At 40.6% G+C, this 25,067-nt stretch overlaps 2 protein-coding genes and 1 non-coding gene across 5 annotated transcripts; all 3 read right to left on the minus strand.

Moving 5' to 3' along the window:
• Positions 1-174: 174 nt before the first annotated feature.
• Positions 175-24,913, minus strand: LOC149075078 (constitutive coactivator of peroxisome proliferator-activated receptor gamma-like). 3 transcript variants are annotated; one of them, XM_089245635.1, is made up of 6 exons: positions 24,669-24,913; positions 11,139-12,235; positions 10,484-10,670; positions 8,549-8,826; positions 6,521-6,727; positions 175-432 (listed from the first exon to the last, which is right to left on the minus strand). In XM_089245635.1, the coding sequence occupies exons 2-6, from the start codon at positions 12,204-12,206 to the stop codon at positions 373-375; spliced, it is 1,800 nt and encodes a 599-aa protein (XP_089101761.1). In that variant the 5' UTR covers positions 12,207-12,235; positions 24,669-24,913; the 3' UTR covers positions 175-372. The 3 variants fall into 3 exon arrangements, with proteins under 3 accessions (XP_089101761.1, XP_089101763.1, XP_089101762.1); XM_089245637.1 differs by lacking the exon at positions 6,521-6,727; XM_089245636.1 differs by lacking the exon at positions 24,669-24,913 and having other exon boundaries at positions 11,139-12,251.
• On the minus strand, positions 19,609-20,301 carry LOC149075079 (uncharacterized). Its single transcript, XM_089246012.1, has one exon. The coding sequence runs from the start codon at positions 20,299-20,301 to the stop codon at positions 19,609-19,611; it is 693 nt and encodes a 230-aa protein (XP_089102138.1).
• Positions 24,027-24,098, minus strand: TRNAG-GCC (transfer RNA glycine (anticodon GCC)). The gene has a single exon. It is a non-coding gene; the product is annotated as a tRNA-Gly (tRNA).
• Positions 24,914-25,067: the final 154 nt, after the last annotated feature.

Below are 25,067 nucleotides of genomic sequence, written 5' to 3' on the forward strand. Positions count from 1 at the left end.
AACTGTTCTGGAGCTGTTTTAGGACTGTCTCCTTCATACTAGTACGATAAAGGAGGACACCGGACCTTGCCTATATAATAGCATCTGTCTTTCATGGAGGCTACTTGAGTTCCTGTCATCTCCAATTTTGAAAGGTCTAATGATTCATATGCAAAAATGAAATTCAGCTGTTTTGTAGCGAACTCACGTTGAAATAATGTTTATTTTATACATGAATTTTTTTACATTGTATAGTACTAAAATTTTGAAATTGAACAGTATTTTTTACAAAATATTGTAAAATTATTTCGTAGAATCAATGCCCTTGTGAAGATGTCTTGTCATACTGTTTGGTACCAAACTCGTCGATCATGTGCAAGCAGTTGACACACTTTATGATATTCCAACGTTTATTACCCTCCAGAGTTTCCAGAACTGTTCAATGACATTTGCCTGTGAATACAATTTTTAAATTAAAAAAAGAAACATTCACTTTTTTGAAGTGTGAGGAAAAACAACCAAAATCGTAAATATTATCAACTCTGAGAATTTCCATTTACATATTCGTATAAGAATTTCTATTTTTACAAGATACCGTCACCGTTATTCGTCGAATGAAAAGTGCCGAGCTTATATAGCCCTTATTTCTTCTCCATCATTATACGTACTTCCAAAAAGAAAATTGCACACCGAGTGGCCACTTTATTATGACCATCTGACAGTTTTGAGCAAATAGGCTAGGGCTGTTCAGTAATTTCGGGTATGTAAGCATGATGCTTGAACTTACACTTTTCAGTGCAGATTCGATCAAGGATGATTTCAGAGGAACGACAAAAAAAAAAAAAAATTCAATCAACCCCCCTGTCTCCGTAGCATAAAAAGCTGCAAATAATTCGTTACTTTCACAGAATATTCAACTTGCTGTATGAAACACTTGCATGCTTTACGATCATTTGCGTTACTTAACGGCCGTATTCACCTACACAGTTTAACACAGTTACAATTGCAGGTGAAAGGATTGGAGATCTATAAGGATTTTAACCAATCCATGTCGATCTCTAATCCTTAAACCTGCGATTGTAGTGTAAACTCTGTCGGTGAATGCGCATTTAAATGTAAGCGCCATTTCGCCCTTTAGATCAAGGGTGTTCAACATCTACGGACATTGATTTGAAAACGTGCCGTGAGTCACTTGATTAAGTGCTCTGGAACTGTGCCACGGGTAACTTAAATGATACGTAAATGTGCCGCGGGGTCTCTTAAGTGCTCTGGAACTGTGCCAAAATTCATTCAAGCTATCTAGGAATGTGTCCAACACCACCTGTAGAACAATGGCCTATCTGAAGAAGGCCATTTCACGTATTGCCATTGGATATAGCAGGCTGACGCATACGATATCTTTACATTTTTTTTTGCAGTATATCCAATGGCAATGCGAGAAATGGCCTTCTTCATTGACGTCATAAGCTTCGTGCGGAGGCCTTGTTATACTTAGGGGGTCACTTAAGTGCTCTGGAACTATGCCACGGTGATATGTAAATATGCTGCGTGTCGTCCAAGTGATCTGTAAGTGTGTCACGAATTACTTAAGTGATCTCTAAACGTGCCGCGGGCAGCTTGATTGCTCTGGAACTTTGCTGGAGTTATCTGTACATACGTCGCTGGTCGCAGGGGGTTGGTGCATGCAAATTTTCCAAAAAACACATTTTCCAGTTTTTCAATTTTTAAGCTCTCTATGAAATTTTCTCCTTCCAACTGTGTTCGAGTTTTTGTTCTACCTGCGCTAAAAATATTTTTCAAATATTTTAACATAAACTGCTGGCAGACATTACACATACTAATGTTTTTCTCTCACTAAAATGCTTAGTTTTTCTCAAAACTAAGTTTTTTGTTAGATAAGGAACATTCTTTCGAACAAAACCACTCATTCAAATTATCTTGAAATTTTGTGTGTCTCTCAAGAATATGGTCTTAGGGGCCATTCAAGTATTAAGTAAGCAGATTTTAAGCAATTTTAGACCCCTCCCCCCCGTCAGCAAAACACTGACACCCCCTCCCACCAGCAAAATTTCGACAGCAGCTTAGAATATTTCATATCTTCAAAAAAGGGGTGGTTGATGACGTAAGCAACCTTCAAACCCCCCCTCCTCATCAAAAGTCAGCAAATCCGAAACCCCTCCCTCGATGCTGACGTAATACTTGAAGGGCCCCTTACACACTTTAACACGATGATTTTTTTTATTAAACTGACAAGAAATTTTTATGGCACAAAATATGGGTAATTTTTGGTGATTTTTGAAAATAGCTGCATGTTGTTAAAGTTAAAAAATTCAAGAAAAAATAACCAACAATTAAAATACATACTAAAAGCTCGTTTTAGAGTATGTAACACCATGGTGTTGAGAGACACACAAAGTTTCAAGACATTTTAATGAGTTGCTGTTCGAAAAAATGTTCCTTATCTAACAAAAAACTTAGTTTTGGGAAAAGAGCATTTTAGTGAGAGGAAAAATATTAGTATGTGTAATGCTGCCAGTATTATATTATATTTTTTAAAAATATTTTTAGTACAGGTAGAACAAAACCATTAACACAGACGCAGAGAATTCCATAATGTTTAAAAATTAGAAAATGTGTTTTTGGAAAATTTGCGTGCACCATGTGCCGCGAACTGCTAAAGTTATGTGTATCTGTACCGCGGTTCACTTACGCAATCTGGAACAGAACCGCGGGCCATTCGAGTGGTTTGTAAATGTGCCGTAGGCCTCTCACATGGTCTGGGAATATGTCGCGGGTTACTCAAGGCGAAAGGCTAAAACTCCTCTGTCATTTAATATATGGTTATTAAATTTTGAAAATATACATGATAAAAATATATATCAATATAAAGTGAAAAATTAAGAAATAATATTATATACACACGGTGGTAAAATAACTTTGCTGATTGATTGATGTACGAGCCTCTAGCGGCCGCAAAAGTCAGCGAATGCGAATGAAATTCGAGATGCAAGTGGTTCTCAGAGTATGCGCTAGAGGATGTGGGAAAAACAAAACCCTAGCTCTTGTGTGCGAGTAGGGGGCCCGTTCAAGTATTACGTCAGCGAATTCTTAGCCATTTTTGACCCCCCCCCCCACCCCCGTCAGTAAAATTTCGTTAGCTCTGCCCCCCCCCCTCTCCTAACACACATTGGTGAGATCAGAGACATACGCGGGACCCTTGGCCCTACTCCCTAAAACCTAATTTTGTAAAAATGAACTAAGCAGCACATTTACTGATCACTTAAATGACCCGTGGCCCAATTTCAGAGCATTTAAGTGGCCCGTGGCACATTTCCAAGTAGGCCTCTGTGGCACATTTTCAGATCACTCAAGTAGGCCCGTGGCGCATTCGCAGATGACTTAAGTGACCCGCGATACAGTTCCAGAACACTTAAGCGATTCGTGGCACATCATTCATCCCTTGAGTGACATACGGCACAGTTTTATAGCACTTAAGCGGCCCCCAGTGCGGTTCTACATCACTCACGTTACCCACGGCACAATCCCAGATTACTTAAATGTGATCTTCGGCAAAATTACGGATCACTTGAGTGAGGCGCGGCACAGTTCCATAGCTCTTAAGTGGCCCGGACACATTTCCAAAGCACTTGAAGGGGATCCGCGAAACATTTAGAAATCACTAAAGTGGCTCTGTAGGGGACTTATCAATAGGGAGAATGTTAGTTCATGTGCTCAATAACTAGATCATTTGATCATTTTTGTCGCACCACGGTCATTTTCTGCATACGAGGGCTAATTTTAGACCGGGACCTACAATTTATTGTCGAACGGCAAGCTTGTTTTTTTATACTCATCGAGAGGTTGGTGCGCTAACCCCTCGATGGGGGAACACCCTGCGGTAGCTAACTTTTTTCTGCGGTTATGTCACCGTTTCTGTTGTACCCCTGTGTCAGGAAAGTTTTCTGACAAGGACGAACCGGGTATCGAACTCGTGACACCTCTAAACATTCTTTGGCACTTTAGGCGAGTATCTTATCGACCTGGGCTACCCGGCCCAGCTAGAGTAAGGTTTTCCTCTTTTTTTGGCACACTTAATAAGATGTCATTAAGAATATTTCATGTTTTTATGAAAGGTGGTTGATGACGTAAGCATCATCCACCCCCTTTCCGTCACCAAAAATAAGAAAATCGGAAACCCCATCGATGCTGACACGTGATACTTGATTGACTTCTTACTGATACAACGAAAAAAATTCGAATGGCAACACCCATTTTCCATGCATTGCAGAATGATCATCGTATCAAAGAAACTTAAATGGCGTTCAAACGGTGTCTATATTACCATAAATACGGGCGCAGAACGCAGACAGAGATCTCACCAAGGGGGTTGATGTGCTAGACGCTCCGCCAGGGACTCCCGTATATTTTGAAGAAATTCCCCGACCGAGCGTCTAACGCACCAATCCCTTGGTGAGATCTCTGTCTGCGTTCTGCGCCCGTATTTATGGTAATATAGACACCGTTTGAACGCCATTCAAGTTTCCTTGATACGGTGATCATTTTGCAATGCATGAAAATGAGTGTCGCCATTCGAATTTTTTTCGCTGTATCCGTAACCGCAAGAGCTAGGGTTTTGTTTTTCCCACGTCCTCGAGCGCATACTCTGAGAAGCACCTGCATCTCGAAATTCATCCAAATTCGTTGATTTTTGCGGCAGATAGGGAGCATGTATATCGGCAAAGTTATTTCATGTAGTACCAGAGCTGTATTAAGAAGCTCTTTAATACGCTTTGTGTAGTACATTCAGAGTGTTTCCGAGAAGGACTCCCTAACTTTGAAACTGTAACAGATGGAGAGAGATGAAACATGTGATAAAAGTTTAATGGGCACGGGCTTGGAATCTTAAATACAACGATTCGTAATATTAGTTATAACTTTGGCTGACAGATGGTGGCACAGTCTCTATGCAATTCGCCACAGAAAGCAACAGGCCTGCACACAACGGTACAATTATTCCTCATTGCAATTCACAAATAGTTAGAAAAATTGATGACAGCACTCCACATAACAAGTATTACACAATAACAAACTTCACCCACCTCGTTGGGCATTTTGCCTGTTGTGGCAAATTTGTATTTGTATTCTAACATGTACCAATTCGTTAGAAATTTCGCAGAGGAATATGGATGAGGAGCATGTGTGGTTTAGTAGTAGTAGTCTCCATGCAATGTCCTTTAGAAAGTGTGTGAAAATTCCCTTTGCAAACAGGGGGGGGGGGGGGGCAAATCACTTGACGGTAGATTCGAAATGGCACCGCTTTCATAGCAATGAAAGTGGAATTTGAATCCCCCTTGTGCATTGTGTGTACTGCAATGGATGCGTATAACCTCACAGATGAACTTTTCACGTTGATAAAGCGTTTGAGGACACTTACTGTATATCATCGTTTCTCGTTGATCTCGGTCTTATCGCCACTCCCCTCCCCCCTCCCCCCCCCTCATCCTGGAGCGCGACCCTTTCTGCTTATTTAATTGAATTTAGTCAAAAACTAAATTTGCAATGAACAAAAATTTATAAATAAGATCGATCTCTCGAACCCTGGGCCAGGCACGGACCCCAAAGGGGGGGGGGTGTATTCATCCCTTCAAAGGATTATATGGGCAAAATACGGGACCTCGGGAGGAAGGATGAATGGTCTCTCCTGACACATGACCCTGGGTCAGTGCCTTTCCTGTTCTAGAGTTCTGTGTGTCTTCAGCGCCGTCTTAACTCATGAATAAGGCCCCGAGGGCCTCAAGTTCAGAGGGAGCCTCATGTAAATGAGATGTCATTAAAAATTCTGAGAGTAAACATGCAAACTGGTAGGAAGGAGGGTTCCGAAAAATCGCTTCGCTCAGGGGGCCCATGTAATGATGCTTTTGAGACGGCCCTGTTTCTTTTACCTAGAGTTCCGTGAGCTTCCTTCTTGTTTGGGTTCTATGCATAACTCTTTCAACATCATGGGTCCTCGAGCAAAGTGTAATGTTCTCTTCTCCCATAATTACACTTACATATATAACTACATACTTACATTCAAAAATCACGGTACCAGGTCTCCCCCATGTAGGTGCCATATAGACACGAGGCCCGGACCATGTACCGATGGGCGCATAGCTTAAAACGGTCCTGGTTATATGGATAGCTCTGCTGGATTCTGAAATTAGCCCCACTTTTTACATCACATATTTCACTTGAAAGCTTTCTCTCTCTCTCTCTTCTCTGGGGCCCGCTTCAACACTTGGCTCCCCCTTTCATCTGATTTTCACCCGTGGCCTCCTTCGAATATCCCGAGACCGCAAAAGAGCCCTTTGGTCCCCAGGTTCAGAACCACCGCTGTATAAAACGACCTGCAATCGCCCCCTCCCGACACATACGCACGCACGCACGCACACACACACACACACACACACACACACACACACACACACACACACACACACACACACACACACACACACACACACACACACGTGTATGTACTGTATGTATATGATGTACAAACTTTGTGTCTGCACAGTTCACTCGGTCGGGCCCCTCGTTTAACTTTGAGGTACATAGAGTGGAAAAGTTTTCCATTGAAGAATTTCCAAGGCATGCTTTCCTCCAATGAGATCGGATAGCCACAGATGCCAAGAACCATTTCCAACGTTGTCACCCCTCTCATGAATAAGCTCGCCAGATAGATGGCACGAGTGTCAATTTCTGGTACCTTCGCGGGAAGAGAAGAGAGAAGTCATGTAAACACATTGATAAGTAGGGTTAAATAAAAGGTTCATTTGAGGCCATTTTGTGCGATTATTATGAAAATAACTATTCCAAATCTCTGCAAAGATGTTAGACATTGTTTTGCTCGTTTTAAGCGGCACATTACGTTTGAACGCGGGACATTTGGACCCGTGCCGTTTGGACGTGAGCAGTCTGATAGTAGTTTGAAGTTGGTTTCCAACAGGCCAACAACGACACAAATGCTCAATCATTACTCTACACCCACAGTTTGAAATATCGATGGCAGCATTGAAATTACCAGACGCCCTCATTTGAACGGACATGTCCTCCATTTTGATGTCATTTCAAGCGTCCTCCTAAGTTTTAGAATATTCACTCTTTTGTCCTCCTTTTGAGGTTTCCGGAATTATTTTTGTTTCCTTCTCCAGGGTGAACTTTTTTTTTCTCTTCTAAATATATATCTATTGTTCCCCCCCCCCCCACACATTTTTACACGCTTTGACCAATCGCCGTCGGAATTCCCAGAATGCAACCACCCAAGTTGATACTACTTCAAACATGGCCCAGCCTGCTCTAAGACAATATGGAAAAACGGTCTGTGTGTGAAAAAAAAAAAACAGCTCTGGAATAACAAAGCCGCAACATCGATTTTGAGATTAACGTTGTTTGCTCAGCAACAGCTAATGCCGTGTGCTGAAGTGGGGGATGGGGGTTACCGCTTCCATAAAGAAATGAAGAAAATAGAATGCAAACAATACTCAATGCTGATTACTAACGTGAAATCGCCTCTGGTAAAAAAAAACGCTTCCGAAAGAAAAAAACGCTTCCGAAAGAAAAAAACGCCTTCTGAGGGGAGTAGAGAAAGAAAACATTTCGCCCTGCTCTAAGCAAAGTAATAAAACTGACCAGACTGTGTGAAGGCACGTCTTCCGCTATGAACGTTACCGTCTAGGGCCACGGGTTAGAATCCAGGCACGGAACGTTAGAAACAAGTTCTTTACCAAACGAACCTGGGGGCGATCACCGATAGGTTGTGCCTTCATTTCCCACCCAACTCTGCTGGTTGGAAGTTGCCGTACGGCAATATATGGCCGGAGTTGGTGTGCGGTGAAGTAGTAGACCGTGGGAAAAATTTACTAAAGGCGAGGAATACGGATAAGTATTTTTTTTTTCTTTTTTTTCAGTGGTTCTGGTTGGGAAAATTATTGTGTTGGTAGGTTTTTCTTTTGTTAGTATAAGTGGCATCATCTGTTGAGAAATTGGGAAAAGTGACGTTCTGAGGGTGCGCGTACAATTGTGCTCCTATCGAACCTGGTGAACCCTACACAACACCAGATACACTCTCAGAATGTTAGGTGCACACACACTCACGCTTCCGGTACAACTCGCTCGGCTGTAAATTGCCCATGGCGATAGAACCAGAGCTGTGTGAGAAAGAAAGTTTGAGTGGATCAGCATACAAGCCAATCCAGGAAGACCATCATGTAGATCAGATACCGCATCGTACATGAACCACATTTTGACCGAGTCAGAAAAAAAAATCTTAGCGTGTTTTAGTGAATCAATGCAATCAAATGTGATAGGACGCGGTCACTAGACGGCGTTCCGGCGTCCAAACGGCATGGGTTCAAATGTCTATCTGTAACCTCGAGAAGAAGAGAATCGCTTAAAGCAATAGTAACAAAATTTTGAACCAATCAGTGAAGAAATTCGTGATTTATTTTTAAGCGTTAAACGTTGGTAAAGTTCAAATAAGGGAGTGCTGAGACTTGAAAAGCAATTTGAAATATTGACTGATTCAAACCTTCACTGATTCCAACCAGGCAACATCACTTGCTCCAGGGCAAATCGCCTGAGCTATGAAAGTCACAACTTCCCAGGGTTCTATCACCTTCTTGTTCTGGTACTTCAGTTCCATCAGGTAGTGCAACACACAGCAAAATATCTTGTGCTCATCTTGTAATTCCGTGATTTGGGAGTAACTCAGCTTCTCCCCGATACAAGCGAGGAAACACTTCATTTTGGCTTCCTGGATCTCGGGCGAGGAACCGCACCACAGAGTTTCCAAAGTAGGCAAAGTACCTAAATCAAGAAAAAATAAAAGAAATCTATCATATCCAACATGATAATCATGTTCATGTGACAAGTTTCTTTCTCTTTCTTTTTTTCATTTTTCAATGTTCTGATTGAGTTCATGTTTTATAATTAGGAATACAGTAATATTGATTTTCAGCCGAGCAGTAGAACAACATTAATCAACATTTTCTGGCAGCATTTATATATATATATATATATAAATTTTTGCGATCCTTTGGCTTGTTGGTGACCCGGATGGATGGAATTGTGGGATTAAAAGAGCTGATAAAATTGTTAACTTGCACTTGATAAGTACAGTAACTTTTACCTTAATATAAGGCGCCCTGCATACACAGGATGCCTAGGAATTTCAAGGGGTTCTGATCCTTGTTTCTTTGCCTAATAGAGAATTGTAGGATATTTCATATAAAAAAAAGTCACCAAAACCGCCAACCTGCACGCTGCACCCGATAGGTCAGTGTTTCTCAACCGCCGGGCCCTGATTTCATTCATACCAGGCCGCGAGTGATTAGCGTTTCATTTTTCCTCATTCATTTTCCGTTAGTCATGTATTTGACCGGGCCTTCGACCATCACCACCTAGAGATAGAAAGCCTTCGCACTCTGCTTGTGACGTCAAGTAAGTAGTCCATTTTCCCTCAGAATATTCAGGGGGAAAAAAAATTCCCTGCTCGTGCCAGTATCATCGTTGCTTGGAAAAGAAATATTCGGGCTCAGAATTGGCGATTTCTTTGCCCCACATCCAATCACTATGCGGTATTTGTGAGCCAATCGGGTATATTCCACGCCAATTCGAACAAACGAAATAGGATGCTGCGTTTCAAAATGTGTTAAACTTGCTAGGTAGTCTGAATGACGTTTATGGCAAACAGTGCAGAGGCCTTCTATCTCTAGGTGGTGATGCTTCGACTCACAAAAATTAATGAAATCGGGCCGCGGACTCGAAAAAGGTTGAGAACCACTGCGATAGGTAACATAAACACCCCCCCCCCCCTAAAGTAAAGGTTTTTGGAGAAATTTAGGCGGTCTGTATTTGAAGTATCGGCAATAATATTACATCTCAGAAATTGATTTCGTTGTTCGTATGTTGTAGGAGATAGAAAGGGAAAAGAGAGATGCGTACAGTATATATATATATATCTATATCTATTTCTTTCGTGATCAAACATATCGTTACCCTCCCCCGACATGTTCTGTTTCATAAAAGATGCATTATATGTGAGGGTGGAGGAATGCTGATATGAGCGGAGAGAGAATAAAACAACTTCCGTTCATAGGGTTACAATGACGCTTTGCGATGATCAGAGCAGAGGGTAAAGAAAACAGGGAGAGCTGGAATATACCGTATTTTAACGTGTATAAGGAACCCCCTTTGCCAAAAATTGGGTCCCAAAAATAGGAAGGGTTTCCTTATACATGGCAGTATTAAAGATATTTATCTTTTCCAACTTTTTTTTCCCCCAAATTTTAAGCCCAAAAAATCAGGGGGGGGGGGGCTCCTTGTACACGAGGGCGCGAGGGTTCTTTATACACGTTAAAAAACGGTATTTCTTACATTTGTGTTTGGACGAGATATCTCGTCCCTCATCGTTAAGGGGATTAGACCAATTCGAGTAATTCGAGAATGCATTGCAACTACTGACCTTGTATGTTGATAGGCACGAGCGGTACAAGTTCAGGTTCTTTGAGACTACGTCTAGGGACTACACACCATTCTTTCACACGTACACTGTTGTCTCCTTGGAAGAGAATGTAGTACGCTCTTTGCCTGATAGGCCGGAACGAAAGGTTCACCGATGGTGCGCTGGTGTCGTCGTAATCTTCGAGAACCTATACATTCATACAAATACAAAGTCAGAGTCCACAACCGACAAATTACCTAACAAGGTGGCTAGAGGGAAAAAAATGGAAAAAAGGTAAAACATTAATCAATAAAATAAATAATACCGGAAAAAAAGCCCATAAAAATGTCGTTGCCATACCCTAAATACACCAACCCAATAGCAATAAGTCAGAAGAAAAACTAAAAGTTTACCAAACTACCATAAGGGGCCATTCAAGTATTACGTAAGCAGATTTTCAACCATTTTTGACCCCCCCCCCCCCTTGTCAGCAAAATTTCGTCAGCAGTTTAGAATATTTCATATCTTCAAAAAGGGGTGGTTGATGACGTAAGCAACCTTCAACCCCCCCCCCCCGTCGATGCTGACGTAATACTTGAATGACCCCTAAGTTTACCAAACCAAAAATCGAACATTATAATCATTGGAAATAGATCGTGGAAATGATCATGCCTACCTCGCAGTTATGATATTCGAGGTGATGAAGTATACCATAGATGGTTTGTATGTTCTCACAATCGACGTGCCTCTGGCACGCTACAGCATCGCTCGTGGAACGAGGTGCGTAACTATTCCTTTCGGTAGCGGACCCCCTCATTGAATAGAAGCTGATGCCAGTTTTCAGCAGTCCAACTTTATTCTCGCCAAATACTTCGTTACTGATTTGAGCAAGCTCTCGTTCGTTGTCGGGACAGCCTTCCCATCTTTTGTTGGCGATCAATTTGCTGACTAGAGGTATGGCATTTTTCGGGATGTTTCTTTGTCTGTTCTCCATGCATAACCTATCGTGGAATGGCCTGAGCAATTCTACCGGAACGAAATCATTACCCAGAAAACACGAAAAAAGAGGCATCTGTGTAATGGATAGTCCCAGCTGGGAGACAAGTTTCCGCCTATCGTATAATATGGATGTAAAATCTTCTATTTTCAATTGGACCAGTGATAAGACGGGTTTCGTGTCGAATATCATGAAGTCGGTATCATCAGTGAAGATGGCGAACACTCGGTCGTTGTTTCTAGCGTATTCGGCAATCTCAATATCTGCTTCTATCAGAGTGGTGTGCACCTCTGCGCCGCAGCTCAATTTCAACGCGAATCTTGTCAGCGAACCAGTATTCGCCAGTGGCGGAGAACCTTCGTTTGGAAGCTGACAAGTCTCTTTCATGGCACGGAATTGGTTACTCAAATTTCTGGCGCTGTTCATCCTTCTTGCGGCCCAATGCTTACGTTTTTCTGGAGAGATCGGGCCATCGAAGAAGAAGACTAGTTTGATGCCGGCCGTGTCGAACCTCTCGACGCATTTTTTTAGGGCCGATATGAATTCCACCCATTGGCCACCGTAAGCCCAGTCGTATCCCCCTGGGTAGGCCACATTCATGAAACCCAACGCGTCTACTACAGCGATGGGTTTGTCTTCTTGATTAGTCTCTGCCTGATGTTTTCTCGCCATGTCTTCTATGCCGACTCGACGACAAACGTCCTTACATACTTTGCTCATATAATATTGAAGAAATTTGACTCCCATCGTGATAAGCACCTAGGTTCGAAGTCGATCTGTAAAATAGAAAATATTTATTATCATTCGTTTTTTATTTCAATTATTATCACACACACACACACGTGAGAGAGAGAGAGAGTGTGTGAGTGCGCCACCTGTTCTAGTACTATTTATAGTCGAACTTGGATAATTTGAAGCTCAAGGGGACAGCAATAAACTTCGAATTACCCAATTCATCAATGTAGGATGACTATACACTTTCACGAAAAACTGTAGACAAGTATAAAAATTTATTGAATACAATTTTTTTTCCTAGCAAGTTTCCTAGTTGTTGCAACTGAGGGGTTCACAACCATAGTAGACGAAGTCCATTTACCTTTATTATGGATAATAACACCTTCAAGTCTTTGATAGATAATCAATTCAGTTCAAGTGATGCAAAGGAATTAAATACGTCAAAATTCAGTTAAAAACACCATTTTTAGTGCCCTTCTTTTACAAAAACTTATTATTCATAATAAAAATAAATGGACTTGGTCTACTATGGTTACGAAACGTAAAGGATCACCAAAATTATTTCATTTGTAAAATTGTATACTTTTCTTTTCTTTCGCCACAGAGAGCAACAGACATACACAACGATACAATTATTCAATCATTACACTTCACTCATAGTTAGGAAAACTGATGGCAGATGGCGGCACTAGATATAACAAGCATTACACAGAAACAAGCTTCATGTCAGGTTCACCACACGTACACGCGCATTCCAACAGGTACCAATTCGTTAGAAAGTTCCGCAGAGGAATACGAACGAGGTGCATGCGTGGTCTAGTATTTGTTTTCTTTTTGGTGTTCTTAAACATTGTATAAAATATCATTGTAGGAGGGTTTGCATAATCAGAAAGTTGGTTTAGGGAATGAAAGATGCGAATTTTGAACTTGAACAGCCTAATTTTTTCTAAGTATTCTGTAGTTTCTGTAAGTGTTGGAAAAGGGATTTCTGTTACTTTCTTATTTTCGTTTTCGTCCTTAAAGTCCCGTTTACACACGGTAAGTGATTAAGTTGGTAACAAAATTTTAAGTTGCCAAGTACGTTACAATGTATGCAGACGATAAGGGCCGTTTACACGAGTTTAGTTGGTAAGTGGCAAGTGCATAAGTGATTTAGCAATTTAATAATTAGTGAAATAATGACGGATCTATTTTTTCCGGTTAAGTAGACCTATGCGCATGCGCCAGTGGGCGTGGCCTGCAACTCAGAGGGGTCTTTTTCGCTCTCTCTCGGGGTGGGGGGGGGATTATTTTCCTCTCTCAGCGCACCCTTCCCTCCACACCTTTCATATTTATGATTTCCACTGCTTTATTTATACAGGGCGGTCATAAAATAATTTTTCTGATATAAGAGCCCCTGGTGGCCGCAGAAAGCAACGAATACTTCTGAAATTCGAGATATACGTGTTTCAGAGTATGGGCTCGACAATGTGACGAGAAACAAAAATTTATTATTCGTGGCTACGGTTACAGCAAGAAAATTAGGAAAAATTCAAATAGCAGCATTCACTTTTATGTATTGAAATATGATCGGCGCAGTAAAAAAACTCATGAATGGCCTTGAAACGGCACCGGTAGGACCATAAACGTCAATGCAGGACGCACGCAGACAAAGAAAGATTCCACCATGGGATTGGTGCGCTAACCGCTCGGTCAGATCTGCGGGAAGTCCATCGAGCGAGTGGTTAGCGCACCAACCATTGTGAAATCTGCTTTCTTTATCTGTATCCTGCGTCTGAGTTTGTTGCTCTACCGGCACCGCTTCAACGACATTTATGGTTTTTTTTAATGCGCCGATCATTTTTCAATACATAAAAGTGAATGTTGCTATTTGAATTTCTCTTAATTTTGATGTTGTAACCGTAACAGCGCGATAGATAGGTTTTTTTTTTCGTCTCATTTTCGTGCGCATACTCTAAAACACTTAGGCTATGTATCGAATTTCATTAGCAATAGTTTATTTTTGCGGCCGCTAGGGGGCAAAGACCAGGAGTTCACAGACACCCCCGGGAATTCTTGGACAGATTTCAGGGGGGGGGGGGGGGGTCTGTGAGTTTGGGTGAGAAAACAGTCAACACTTATTTCTTTTACATTTAATATACTACTGAATATTCTGTAAAGGGGTCCGTAGCTTTCATCTTATTGGCAAAGGGAGTCCCTGGACTTCGCCTTATCCTGTTCCACTCCCAGTTACGGTAGGGGACGGTCGATTTTCTGCTCGCTCCGTACTCAGTCGGAGATCACTATTTTCCTTTCAGGTCTCACTGCTCCTGAACCAGCTGATCTCATAGCTGCCAAGTCTCTCGAATTTTCCGGGATTCTCCCGAATTTTAGCTTCATCCCTCGACCTCTTAATCAATTCTTAAATCTCTCGAATTTTTACGAAAATCACAAAAAATCCCTAATTGTCCCCAAAAATTTCCTTCTTCATTAAAAAAAAAATGCCCGCTTCTCTAAACATGTTTTTTTTTTTCCCCCTTCCGAAATGACGTCACACGTCGTAAATGGGGAAATTCCCTTTTTAAGGAAGTTTTACAAACCCTCTGAAAGTTGTTTCTCTTATCGTGCAGGGAAATATAGTCCACCGATCACGAGAAGAACACTGGCTACGGCGCGTTACGTCACGTCGGACGAGTCTATTATTCCCTTTTAGGTAAAGCGACTGCGCATCGAGAATATCGGCGCTTTCTCGCTTGGCGTCTTTAGCGCTATGTTCACCTCCAAGAAATTTCCCTAAAAGCGCACTCGATAGTGTCGTTCATAGTAAGACGCCTTCATATACGTATGTATTATGTGTGTATTAAGGAGTTCTAGTTCATAGCAGTGTCTGTGTGACGTAATCACCGCCTGTTCGATAGTGCTGTCTTAAGGCTTGGTGGGCTCAACCGATCCCCAAAAGGAGAGGGCCTCACAAAACTAAGATCTGGCTGATATTTTCCAGCATTTACGAGGTACGGGCTCATAAAAATCACTTGGCCCGGGCCCATGATGGCCCTGCTGTTAGAACATTTACAGCATATTATTTCAATACAAAAATATACTTTCTTATTCTGCAGAAAGGGATCGAAAACTCCTCTTTTTTTCAGTAATTAGTTTCATCCATAAAGATGAAACAGAACGCCTACACGTATAAAACAATTCCGACTATAGCCCCCAGAACGATGGAGCTGACAAGGCTCCAACCCTGGAGAATTCACACACACACATATATATATATATATATATATGTGTGTGTATATATATATATATATATATATATATACAGTCAGACCTCGTTAGTGCGTCACCCGGTTAACACGTCACTCCGCTTACCGGGTCACTTTTTGGAAGTCCCAATTGTCCTCAGGCAGGAATTGGCGCAGCTATGGCTTACGTCGTTTAACGAGTCACTCCGCTTACTAAGTCATATTTTTGCTCTCCCACGAGTGACTCATTAACGAGGTTTGACTGTATATATATATATATATATATTCCCCCCCCCCACACTGTAAATTCACTATATGAGAGATATTCACGATATGAGAGGCCGGTGAGAGATTTCAATTGCAGCATGAGAGGACCATGCTTCCGATGCCCTTATGGTGGCTATTCACGTAACTGTAACTATTCACGTTGACAAGCATGCATGTTCAATGTTTTTATTTGTCACCTCTTTGAAAAGCCCATAAGAAAGCATCCGTGGAGAAAGTAAAAAAAAAAAAAGAGGATGACGTGGCGACAAGAGATGGTAAACAGAGAAAGAAGGGCTATGTTATGAATGGTTCACTCGAAATTCTGCCAACTGTGCATCTCCACCAGAGAATCAAACGCAGTTGTCTATTGATACGAATACATGATATAAAAACCTTCTCTTTCGCACATTAAAAAAAACTGCTTCCTTTCCAGCCGAAAGCATCGCTTCAACTAGCCCTGTACAGACAGAGAGGAGAGAAAAACCAAACCACAGAGGGAGAGGTGTTTCGCCAATGATTCACAATCGTCTGGGTCAAATCTGACACCACAAAATATGTGAAAAAAAAACAAAACATCTTCCCACACTGATTCGCGACAAGCTTTTTTTTTTTTAAGTTGCTGTCACAGGTGGCCTTCTCTTATATAAGGATGACGTCACTCTCCGCTACCGTACGAAGGATTTAACAACCGGCTGTTGCGAAGATATATTTTGGAAAGAGAAAATTCAACTGCCCCTGCGGGGAATCGAACTCACGTCCTTTCACTTCCCGGGTGAACGCCCTAGACCACTGGACTACAGAGGCACCGAATCTCTCAATCTTTCCTTGTACACTGAAAGGGACCGTACGTGGACGGCCGGACCAGAATCAGGCCAAGCTCACAACTGCTGACGCTGCCACCAGATGGCGACTTATACAAGGATGACGTCACTCTCCGCTTCCATACGAAGGATTTAACAACTGGCTGTTGCGAAAATATATTTTGGAAAGAGAGAAAATTCAACTGCCCCTGCGGGGAGGTTCCCTTTCAGTGTACAAGGAAAGATTGAGCGATTCGGTGTCTCTGTAGTCCAGTGGTCTAGGGCGTTCACCCGGAAAGTGAAAGGACGTGAGTTCGATTCCCCGCATGGGCAGTTGAATTTTCTCTCTTTCCAAAATATATCTTCGCAACAGCCAGTTGTTAAATCCTTCGTGGCCTTCTCTTGTTGCGGAAAACCGAAAGAAATTTCACATAATTTACAATAGTAATAAATGATAATTATTAATGTTTTCTTTATATTAATTTAATTTAAATATTTAATATTAATTTAATTTAAATATTTAATATTAATTTAATTTAAATATTTAATATTAATTTAATATAAAATTAATTATTAATTTTAAGTAACGTAACTATTAATTTATTTCATTTAATTATTTTAGTAATTTCATTATTAATTAAAAGTAATTTTACTCCCTTTATTATTAAATTATCACTGCTTCCTTTACATTTTTTTCCGTATTTCGCTCCATTATCTTTTTTTCTGTATCAAATATTTTAGTTCAAAATATTGAATTAAATGGAATTCAAAAATTTTAGTTTTTTAAATTAAAATATTTATTTTTTTAATTAAATTAAAATATTTAATTTAGGGTGCAAGCGATAGAGGCCCGACAAACCAGTCACGACCCAGGCTCTGTCCCTCCAGGGATATAAGCCTTTTACCCTTGCTGGTTGGGTCGCGATAGAGGCCCCGTAATAGAGTAAAAATATCTTATATTTTGACTAACCTTTGTGTTTGCTGTGTTCAACTTTTTGAGGCGTCGTGGTCTTGATGATGTGGCATCTATTCTTACGTGAATAATGGGGCTTTCGCAGAACTTTTTGTGAGATCTCCAGATTCGTTTCCTCTGTGTTCTTCCTTGAGGTCAAAAGTTTCTCCTTGATGTGTTGGCCTCCCCATTCCTACATTACGTAGAGACAACAACGTTTTCGACGAATTTCAAGACTATTTACATGGATTTAATTCACTTTCGTCAACAAAATCACTAAATCCACTCAAACTGGAATCCGAGTGATGATCACTTGAAGTATCTCTGTCTGTTTCAGAATCATTGTCATTTGATAGGTTTATACACACTGAAATGCTGTCGATCATTTCTTCTACAATTCCATCAGTCTCCAGTATGTATTTTCAATGTTTTTCACATGATTGTGCAGTACTTTTTCCACTCTTCACACCCTGTGTTTCTGATAGCCTCCATTGTTAACGATTGCAAATGTTGCAAGCTCAGATCAGCACTAGCATTGCGTTCTCTCACATATCTTTTGATCGATGCCCACACAAGTTCTATTGGATTCATGTCGCAATGATAAGAGGAAGCCGAATGACGTCATGTCCATTGCCTTTTAAAAGTTCGTCTATACAATATTTTCTCTCGCGTGAGGCATTCGCTTTAATGATGTCGAACAAATCCGTTTTCCGCATCTTTTCATCATGGACAATTTTTCCCTTTTGCAACCACGAACACGTGTCTCGTTTTTTTGGGGACTTAACGGGTACATGGTCTAGAATTTTGGAGTGGTATGCGGCATTGTCCACGCAAACAACAGAATTCGGAGTGATATTAGGAAGTAACTTTCCTTTAATCCATTTTAGAAAGTTGCTGTGGTTCATTTGCCCGTGGTAATCTCCAGATGCACAACCAGCTTTGAATACCAATTCTGCATGGGGGACAAATCCAGATTCCGATCCGGCATGCACTACTATGAGGCGATTGCTTGCTCTTTCTTTAACTATAGCGCCAATTTCATCATTTTGCCAACATTTATCGTATGCAAGATTGCTGTCGATCCATCCAAATAAACACTGTTTCTTCTGCTTTCTCGAAAAAGTTTCATTCTTTTCAAAAATCGATGCCTCAACATCCTTATCTGTGGGCGTTCCATCAAAATATTGCGATGACTTTTGCTGCGTTTGAATTCAAATCCTGCCTTATGTAAAAATTTTCAAAGAGTATCTGCTTTCCATGGAAAGTTGATCTTCTCCCTCACTACGGGAAGCAGCGATCCAACCGATGGCACTTTCTTCTTGGTATAAAATTCACTCACAGTGTTACGGATGACAAACAAGTCAAAATTGTCCAACACGGCGTTTCTTTCCTCAGGTCGCTTTCTGTGTTTACCCGGCGTTGATAACTTGCCCTCACCAGCGACGGAACTTTCTTTCTTGATCCGCCTGATGGTTGTTAAAGAAACACCAGCAATAGCAGCAGCACGTTTCTGTACTTGCGAAAGAGGTATCGAAAGCTCACCTACTTCCGCTTCTGTTTCACAAAACTTCATGATATTGTCTATGATCTTTCTTTCTGAAGAGTTCGTCCTTTTGAAGACATCTTGAAATGTTTTGAAAACAACGAATTTCAAAAAGTACAATTAATATTTTAAACAGCGAACTCGAGGTTCAAAGAGCACGTTTTGAAAACAAAACCTCACTCACGGAACAGCGGAAAAGACTTGGCGACGAAAATCGATTTGTGAGCGCCAAGACGGCGTACTAGCAACCCGGGATAATTTTTATCTTTTCCCCGCGCCAAAATGAACCCTCTCCAGAGAGGGGGGGGGGGGGTTCCGATAACTCTTCTCCTGATCTGAGGACTAGCTTAGTGAAGGGTCACCACTGAAGCCTTGGCGTACACATAACACAAATTTATTAAACATTTTAGCACAAATTACCAAGACACAAATATAAGACAACTAAGAATCAGACAAACTGAACAAGCTTCTGTGTGTGAGTCAGCGAGTGATACAGTATAAGAAAGATCTTCGTCAGGAGTTGTGGGGAGGAGAGTTTAGTTTTAGTTCCAGTCTCAAAGTCAAACCAAAACCAATATTCTTCGTTTTGCGGTAAACAGTGTCCGCCTCAGTACCCCCCTTCCAGTGACTAACGACACAGTCTGACAACATTGTTGAATCTGACAGGATAGCGTACCTGTCTTCCGGAACGCGTGAAGCGGTCTAGTGGTTTCGGAAGCACATTAATTTTGGGACACACTGTATTGGAAATTGTAGTTGTAGCATCCTCATTCACTGTGAATGCAGGTTTGATTCGATCGATACATACATTTGTTGGTTTTCCATCTATCAGAACTTTCAAGTTCTTTTCTTTTCTGCTGATCACCGGAAACGGTCCAGAGTAGGGTGCTTGAAGCGATGTTCTCAACCTGTCATGTCGGATAAATACATGAGAACAGGTGTTTAATGCTTTATGTACGAACACATTATTTTTGTTATGAGAACTTGTTGGCTTCGGTTTTAATGCTCTCATGTGTTCCCTGAAGTTTTCAATGAACATGGACGGATCTTGAATTTTGTCACTCGAATCGTAAAAATCGCCTGGAAGACGCAAGGAAGCACCGTAGACAAGCTCAGCTGGTGTTGCACCTTTATCTTCTTTCAGTGCTGAACGGAAACCGAGAAGAATGGTTGGAAGGACTTCTGTCCACTTGGTGGTGTTGTGAACCATGATTGCAGCTTTTAATGGACGGTGAAAATTTTCGATCAGGCCATTTGCTTTTGGGTTGTACGGTGATGTTCGCCACTTTTCCACACCTAGAAGAGTAGCGAGCTGAGACATTAGTCTCGACTCGAACTGTCTGCCTTGCTCAGTTGTTATGCGGTCTGGCGTGCCAACATGGACGGATCTTGAATTTTGTCACTCGAATCGTAAAAATCGCCTGGAAGACGCAAGGAAGCACCGTAGACAAGCTCAGCTGGTGTTGCACCTTTATCTTCTTTCAGTAGCGAGCTGAGACATTAGTCTCGACTCGAACTGTCTGCCTTGCTCAGTTGTTATGCGGTCTGGCGTGCCAAATCGGGAAATCGACTCAGAGTAGATTGTCTTTGCGACTGTTTCAGTGGTGATATCTGAAATCGCACATACTTCCGGAAAACGTGTTACGCGGTCAATTAAAGTGAAACAATTGACGGGCTCGTCAATTGTTTTCCCGTTTGATTCCGGCAAGGGTCCCACAACATCGCAATGAATATGTTGGAATCGTGCAAGTTGTTGGCAGTGAAAATTTTCCTAATTCTGATTTCGTGTGTTTGTGAATTTTAGAATGTTGGCAATCAATGCATTGGCGTGCCCACTCACGAACAACTTTATTCATAGACTGCCACACGAAACGGTTTCGTATAAGGTCAACAGTACTTCTAATACCTGGATGAGAAAGTCAATATAATTTTAGGAAAACTTGTTTGCGAAATTTAGCAGTGACATAAGGTCTTGCTTTTCCAGTTGAAAGATCGCAATATATTTGAGAATTTGAATTGAAATTGGGCAATTGAATTAATTTCAATTGCAACCCAGTATTAGTGTCTGAAATGAGTTGTTTCAGTTGTTCGTTTGATTTTTGATCATTACTGAGTTCATCATAATTGAGAGGCTGGGGGACAATAACCTCATTTATGCGCGATAGTGCATCGGCAGCTTCGTTTCTCTTACCTTTTAGGTACTCGATATAGTAGTGAATTCTGATATGTAAGAAATCCGCCGTGTTTGCTTATTCGAGTAAGTGTCCGTTGCCTTACGAAAAACGTATGTTAATGGACGATGATCTGTAACAATTTTACAGTTTCTAGCCTCTAGCATGTGTTTAAAAAATTTAACAGACTCATATAGCTATTCAAGTTCACAGTCGAAACTTGAATATTTCATTTGTGTAGGTGTAAGACTTGAAAAGAATCCCAGGGGTTTATATTCTAAATTCTGCATTACACTTAAAGTAGCTCCAATTGAAATTTCGCTAGCATCACAATGAAGTATTAACTTATCTTCATTTTCTGGAAACACTAGCGAAGTAGCGTTTAGCAAAGCTACTTTTGATTTGAAATCAAAAGCTTCTTGATCATTTTTTTTTAGACCCCTTTTAATAGGTCAGTTAATGGTGCTAATACTTCAGCAGCATGTGAAATGAATTTCCTATAGAAATTTAGTAACCCCAAGTATTTTCTGAGTTGCATCAGATTTTCTGGACATGGATAGTTCATTATGGCTTTTACCTTGTCGTCCAAAGGTCGAACACCCCCTGCTGATATTTCGTGACCCAGAAAGGAAATTTGTTGTTGGCCAAAAATACATTTGGAAGCATTGATGTTTAGTCCGTACCTACTAAACCTTTAAAAAACAAGTTCCACGTGCTTAATGTAATCATTTTCGTTTTCAGAAAAAATTAAGACGTCTAAATAACTGACAGTAAAATCGAAACCTTTCAGTACCTCATTCATAAATCTTTGAAATGTCATTGGTGCACATTTCAGACCAAATGGGAGGTACAAAAATTCAAAACTACCAATGGGAGTAGTAACGGCACTTTTTGGTACATCGGATTCATTTATCGGAATATGATAGTATGCCCTTACTATATCAATTTTGGAAAATATTTTCTTTCCGTGTGCAGCACATTGGTAATGTCATGTATATGAGGTAAGGGGTACCTATCTGGGACAGTTATAGCGTTCAAGCGACGATAATCACCACAAATTCGGTACGTTCCATTTGATTTCGGAACTGCATGAATTGGGGAAGCCCAAGGTGATTTTGATGGGCGACAAATTCTATTATCAATCAAATATTCAAATTCGTGTTTAACTGCTTGTAATATTTTTGGATGCAGCCTTCTAGGGTTACAGAAAATTGGACTTCCGTTTGTTTCCAGAAAATGCTGAGTGTTATGTTTTGGAGGACGGGAAAACTGCGGTATTGGATTTGCCAAAATTGGAAATTGTTCAAAAATTTTATGATATGGTGATTCACCAACAATCAATTTCACTGTGGGTACTGCAGCATTGGACAGTACACCTTTTGTTTGCATGTTAGTGATAGAGTCAATTAATGCTCCATTTTTCAAATCCAACACGAGTCCAAAATGTGTTAAAAAATCAGCACCAATAATAGCAGTATTGACTTTTGCAATGAGGGAAGTCCAACGAAAATTTCGACGAAGCCCTAAATTTAGCTCTAAATGTTTTTTTCCGTATGTTGGAATTTTCGTGTTGTTGGCTGCATAGAGAAAATGTGAAGAATTGTCCTTCACATTGGGTGACACAGGAATGCAAGAGATGTCACTACCCGAATCCATTAAAAAATTACAATTTGTCACTTTATCATACACGTAAAGTCTACATTTAGTAGGACCTGCTGCTGCACCGAAAAAAGTATGCTGTAGCGATGCAGCAGCGTGCTTTAGTTTTTTGGTTTGTATGTGCACGGCTGGTAACACTTTGTTGCTTTCTCACCAAATTTATCATGATAGAAACATAGTGCTTGTGTAGTATTGAAGTTACGATTTCTAAAATTACGGCTGTTGCTTCGGTAGCGAGAAAATGAGTACGCCCTCTTGAATAATTTTCATTTTTAATTTTCGTTGACAAATACAAATACAACGACACAACAGGCAAAATGCCCAACGAGGTGGCTGAGAAAAAGATGCCCATAAAAATATGGATGTCATTTATTTCAAAAATACAGAAACCCAATTAACCAATTAAAAATGCAATTAACAAAAATTATAAACAATATATACACATGATAAAATATTATACAATGCCCATAAAGAATACTTATGGTTGTCTTATTCTAATCTGCAATTTGAATATTTAATTGCGATATTTCATTACGTAATTGTGCAATGTCAGATTTCACAGAATCTGATGAAGGGCCTGACTGTGAAGAAATCGCAGAAATACTCAGTATTGGTCGTATCTCGGAAATTTTATCGGCTAGTGTGGCCAACTCAGTTAGATCCGCAGTTGACACTGATAAAATGGCCTGAGAGTTCAAAGGTAACCTTTCCATCCAAATAGTTTTTAGAAAATCTTCAGTTACTGAATTTCCTGCCAGCTCTTTCATTTGTCTCAGTAGAGAGGATGGTTTCTTATCCCCAAGAGTCAATTCAGACAACAGTTTGCGGATTTGTATAGAAGAATCTGTAAATTCAGCGATAAGCCTTTGTTTAAGTGCTTCGTATTTGTTTTCGGCTGGTGGATGAAGCACCAAGTCTGAAACCGAATGAAGCGAGTCGGCATTTACAGCTGCTAAAACGGTATTATATTTCGTAATATCGGAAGTTATTTGTGCTACTGCGAAATTAGCTTCCACTTGCACGAACCATAAAGCAATATTATTTATCCACATTGGAGGTATAATTTACAAGATATCCTTGCGACCACCGTGGGATCCGTGCCGTCATCCATCTCGTAATAACAATAATGAAATACAAGATATACAGAAGACTGGATGTTGTGAAGATATTTATTATTTGAGATGTTAATTTTTTAAGGAAGGAAAAAACTCATCTCTGCCTCTACCGGGAGTCGAACCCGGGTCCCTCGATTGGCGGACGAGTGCTCTGACCACTAAGCTACAGAGGAGATTTTCTTTCGCTAGAGCGTATTAAAAAAAAAAAAAAAAATTAACATCTCAATAAATATCTTCACAACATCCAGTCTTCTGTATATCTTGTGTTAACAAGTCGAGAGCGACATTCATGTCATATATATAGCCCTCTGGTGGCTCGTCGTCCATGAGCTATTAGCTGATCGGTTTCACCGTCCATTGCACGGTTCCGTTCGGCATATATACGCTCTAGCGAAGGAAAATCTCTATCTCCTCTGTAGCTTAGTGGTCAGAGCACTCGTCCGGCAATCGAGGGACCTGGGTTCGACTCCCGGTAGAGGCAGAGATGAGTTTTTTCCTTCCTTAAAAAATTAACATCTCAAATAATAAATATCTTCACAACATCCAGTCTTCTGTATATCTTGTATTAACAAGTGGAGAGCGACATTCATGTCAAATAATGAAATAGATGGGGGAAAACGAGGATAAAATTCCAACCAAAATTATTTTATGCGAACAATTAGAATTTTAGAAGAAAAAAAAAAAAAAAAATATATATATATATATAAAGGCCGGAAGAGAGATTAGCGAAAACAGTAGCTCACCGTGAGAAGATCCCATCAGTCAAATGGAAGCAGAGAGAAAATAATCCAGAGCTTGGAGATACAACCAAAAAGTTTATTCAGAAGGTTCTGTTCATTTGAGAGTCACCACTGAAGCCTTGGCGTATACATAACACAAATTTATTAAACATTTTAGCACAAATTACCAAGATACAAATATAAGACAACTAAGAATCAGACAAACTGACTGAACAAGCTTCTGTGTGTGAGTCAGCGAGTGATACAGTAAGCGCTTTGAGAAGGAAGGAGGAGTTGTGGGGGGGGGGGGGAGGGGAGGAAAGTTTAGTTTTAGTTCCAGTCTCAAAGTCAAACCAAAACCAAAGATTTTCTTCGTTTTGCAGTAAACAGCGTCCGCCTCACGGTTTCTAGAATATATATTGT

This window comes from Pholcus phalangioides, unplaced genomic scaffold (assembly GCF_987345545.1).
Source record: "Pholcus phalangioides strain wild (caught in Gottingen) unplaced genomic scaffold, Ppha-v1.0 ptg000016l_1, whole genome shotgun sequence".
In the NCBI taxonomy this organism is placed as follows: domain Eukaryota; kingdom Metazoa; phylum Arthropoda; class Arachnida; order Araneae; family Pholcidae; genus Pholcus; species Pholcus phalangioides.

Bases quoted from the DNA above. Each gene is read 5' to 3' on its own strand.
- LOC149075078 (XM_089245635.1), bottom strand. From the start codon at position 12,206: ATGGGAGTCAAATTTCTTCAATATTATATGAGCAAAGTATGTAAGGAC. The intron at 10,671-11,138 runs GTAGGCATGATC...ATGAATGTATAG, and splicing joins TCGAATATCATAACTGCGAG to GTTCTCGAAGATTACGACGA. The intron at 6,728-8,548 runs GTTTGAATCAGT...CTTCCCGCGAAG, and splicing joins CCTGGTTGGAATCAGTGAAG to GTACCAGAAATTGACACTCG.
- LOC149075079 (XM_089246012.1), bottom strand. From the start codon at position 20,301: ATGTCTCAGCTCGCTACTCTTCTAGGTGTGGAAAAGTGGCGAACATCA.